The sequence below is a fragment of the Dendrobates tinctorius genome, unplaced genomic scaffold (genome assembly GCF_039654945.1).
Source record: "Dendrobates tinctorius isolate UK_male_01 unplaced genomic scaffold, ASM3965494v1 ptg000016l, whole genome shotgun sequence".
In the NCBI taxonomy this organism is placed as follows: domain Eukaryota; kingdom Metazoa; phylum Chordata; class Amphibia; order Anura; family Dendrobatidae; genus Dendrobates; species Dendrobates tinctorius.
The window spans coordinates 53,701,309-53,705,000 of NW_027361684.1; the positions used below are offsets into that span (position 1 = coordinate 53,701,309).

The window sequence follows — 3,692 nt, forward strand, 5'->3', positions numbered from 1 at the left end:
GGTGACTTGTGTCAGGACAGGAGGACGCACACTTATCAGGTGACTTGTATCAGGATAGGAGGACGCACACTTATTAAGTGACTTGTATCAGGATAGGAGGACGCACACTTATTAAGTGATGTGTGTCAGGATAAAAGGATGCACACTTATCAGGTGACTTGTGCCAGGACAAGAGGACGCACACTTATTAAGTGACTTGTATCAGGATAGGAGGACGCACACTTATTAAGTGACTTGTATCAGGATAGGAGGACGCACACTTATCAGGTGACTTGTGTCACGATAAGAGGACGCACAATTATCAGGTGACTTGTGCCAGGATAGGAGGACGCACACTTATTAAGTGACTTGTATCAGGATAGGAGGACGCACACTTATCAGGTGACTTGTGTCACGATAAGAGGACGCACAATTATCAGGTGACTTGTGCCAGGATAGGAGGATGCACACTTAGGTGACTTGTGTCAGGATAAGAGGACGCACACTTATCAGATGACTTGTGTCAGGATAGGATGACGCACACTTATTAAGTGACTTGTATCAGGATAGGAGGACGCACACTTATTAAGTGATGTGTGTCAGGATAAAAGGATGCACACTTATCAGGTGACTTGTGCCAGGACAAGAGGACGCACACTTATTAAGTGACTTGTATCAGGATAGGAGGACGCACACTTATTAAGTGACTTGTATCAGGATAGGAGGACGCACACTTATCAGGTGACTTGTGTCATGATAAGAGGATGCACAATTATCAGGTGACTTGTGCCAGGATAGGAGGACGCACACTTATTAAGTGACTTGTATCAGGATAGGAGGACGCACACTTATCAGGTGACTTGTGTCACGATAAGAGGACGCACAATTATCAGGTGACTTGTGCCAGGATAGGAGGATGCACACTTAGGTGACTTGTGTCAGGATAAGAGGACGCACACTTATCAGATGACTTGTGTGACGCACACTTATTAAGTGACTTGTATCAGGATAGGAGGACGCACACTTATTAAGTGATGTGTGTCAGGATAAAAGGATGCACACTTATCAGGTGACTTGTGCCAGGACAAGAGGACGCACACTTATTAAGTGACTTGTATCAGGATAGGAGGACGCACACTTATTAAGTGACTTGTATCAGGATAGGAGGACGCACACTTATCAGGTGACTTGTGCCAGGATAGGAGGATGCACACTTAGGTGACTTGTGTCAGGACAGGAGGACGCACACTTATCAGGTGACTTGTATCAGGATAGGAGGACGCACACTTATTAAGTGACTTGTATCAGGATAGGAGGACGCACACTTATTAAGTGACTTGTATCAGGATAGGAGGACGCACACTTATTAAGTGACTTGTATCAGGATAGGAGGACGCACTCTTATCAGGTGACTTGTGTCACGATAAGAGGACGCACAATTATCAGGTGACTTGTGCCAGGATAGGAGGACGCACACTTATTAAGTGACTTGTATCAGGATAGGAGGACGCACACTTATCAGGTGACTTGTGTCACGATAAGAGGACGCACACTTATCAGGTGACTTGTGTCACGATAAGAGGACGCACACTTATCAGGTGACTTGTGTCACGATAAGAGGACGCACAATTATCAGGTGACTTGTGCCAGGATAGGAGGACGCACACTTATTAAGTGACTTGTGTCACGATAAGAGGACGCACAATTATCAGGTGACTTGTGCCAGGATAGGAGGATGCACACTTAGGTGACTTGTGTCAGGACAGGAGGACGCACACTTATCAGGTGACTTGTATCAGGATAGGAGGACGCACACTTATTAAGTGACTTGTATCAGGATAGGAGGACGCACACTTATTAAGTGACTTGTATCAGGATAGGAGGACGCACACTTATTAAGTGACTTGTATCAGGATAGGAGGACGCACACTTATCAGGTGACTTGTGTCACGATAAGAGGACGCACAATTATCAGGTGACTTGTGCCAGGATAGGAGGACGCACACTTATTAAGTGACTTGTATCAGGATAGGAGGACGCACACTTATCAGGTGACTTGTGTCACGATAAGAGGACGCACACTTATCAGGTGACTTGTGTCACGATAAGAGGACGCACACTTATCAGGTGACTTGTGTCACGATAAGAGGACGCACAATTATCAGGTGACTTGTGCCAGGATAGGAGGATGCACACTTATCAGATGACTTGTGTCAGGATAGGATGACGCACACTTATCAGGTGACTTGTATCAGGATAAGAGGACACATAATTGCACCAAAATGATTAACTTGCAGCCTTTTTATGGTGCAAAATGCTGACATAAACATATAAAAACCACTAGGTGGAGTATTACACACTAATAACATGGGATCTGTTTATAATGGATAATGTGAAACACTGGAAATCTTAATGGAAACCTCTACATTGTGGCAGCACTGCAGGAAGAGAAAACATTAACAACAGAAATATCAGCAGAAATACATTTCTAAACAGCTAGAATTGGAAAGTCACTTGTTTTTCACTAGGAAATGAATTATTATGGAATGAACTACCGGCCACATTGTTACAGCGGCAGAATGGTGACCGGGCCGGGGCCTGTGCAGTAGGAGCTGCGCTGACCTGAGAGAGCGGTGCCGGTACCGCCGGCTCATGGCTGCACATGCTCGCGTGCCCCGGACCGAGCACCGTCTGTCAGTGACATGGCAGCGGTAATTCGGTCCTGTAGTGAGGAACTCCCTAAAGAAAACGAACGTGATTTCGGACTATCACTATTTAGAAAGCTCATTTTTCTATCCCTTTTTTCCTTCCTTGAGTCCGGCTTTAGCCGCTGAATGTTGGTGTGATCAGGGCCGACAGCTGCGGTTAATGTTCATTTTTTTGCCGATTCATTAGAGGAAGATAATGACTGAAGTCAATCACTAGCAGCGATCACATCGGGGTCAGGTTTCTGGGAGGCAGGCACAGTCCTCCAACAGTTTCTATAGCCCCAAATCCTCTCCATACATCTTAAATCTTCGGTCACGTCACATTAGTATATTATGGGAAGACCTACAAGTGTATTATACGCCTCTAACCTCATATTAAATCACAGCATACAATATAACATGGCGTATTTTAATTTCTTAAAAATAGCAAGAGATAAAAAAAAAACGTCTACACCAAAAACCGCAGCCGAATTTCATTGCTTCTGAAAGTTAAGCGTGCACTGCCACAACCAAGATGGCAGCCCACACGGACACTGCTGGCCAGCCCACACGCTGCCCCGCCCCATTGTGCTCTCTGTCACCTGTTGGCCTTAGACCGAAGGCGGGGAATGCAACGCCTACCCGATGACGTCACCATGACGTCGGGAACTCTGAGAACGGCAGGTACTGCTGGGGACGCCATGTTGAGAGAGGAAGTGAAAACCAGTATGTGAGTGAGTGTGACTGGAGAGGAGCTGCGCTGGAGCGGTACGCGTTCGCCCGCTACCGGACAACCGACAACGGAGCCAACAGTAAAGCGGGCGGCCAGCTGAGAGAGACGGCTCCTTTTGTCCCATCCTTGAAAGCTGTACGGGAAATCCCAGGGCATACCGCTGCTCGTCCAGCGCCGGGGAAGATGCCACTGGCGCAGCTGGCAGACCCGTGGCAGAAGCTGCCGGTGCAGAAAGTGGAGAGCGAGGTGAGCAGGGAAGGGAGGGAGGAGGCGCGGGCATGTGGTGTCTTGTC

The 3,692-nt window shown here is 47.2% G+C and overlaps 1 protein-coding gene across 1 annotated transcript in view; it reads left to right on the forward strand.

Annotated features, from left to right (window-relative positions):
• The first annotated feature begins 3,322 nt into the window (after positions 1 to 3,322).
• The window catches only part of RPS6KA3 (ribosomal protein S6 kinase A3), a 157,225-nt gene continuing 156,855 nt past the window's right edge, over positions 3,323 to 3,692 (forward strand). Inside the window, 2 exon segments of the mRNA XM_073565856.1 lie at positions 3,323 to 3,335; positions 3,338 to 3,645. Of these exon segments, the coding sequence (XP_073421957.1) occupies positions 3,323 to 3,335; positions 3,338 to 3,645 (321 nt within the window).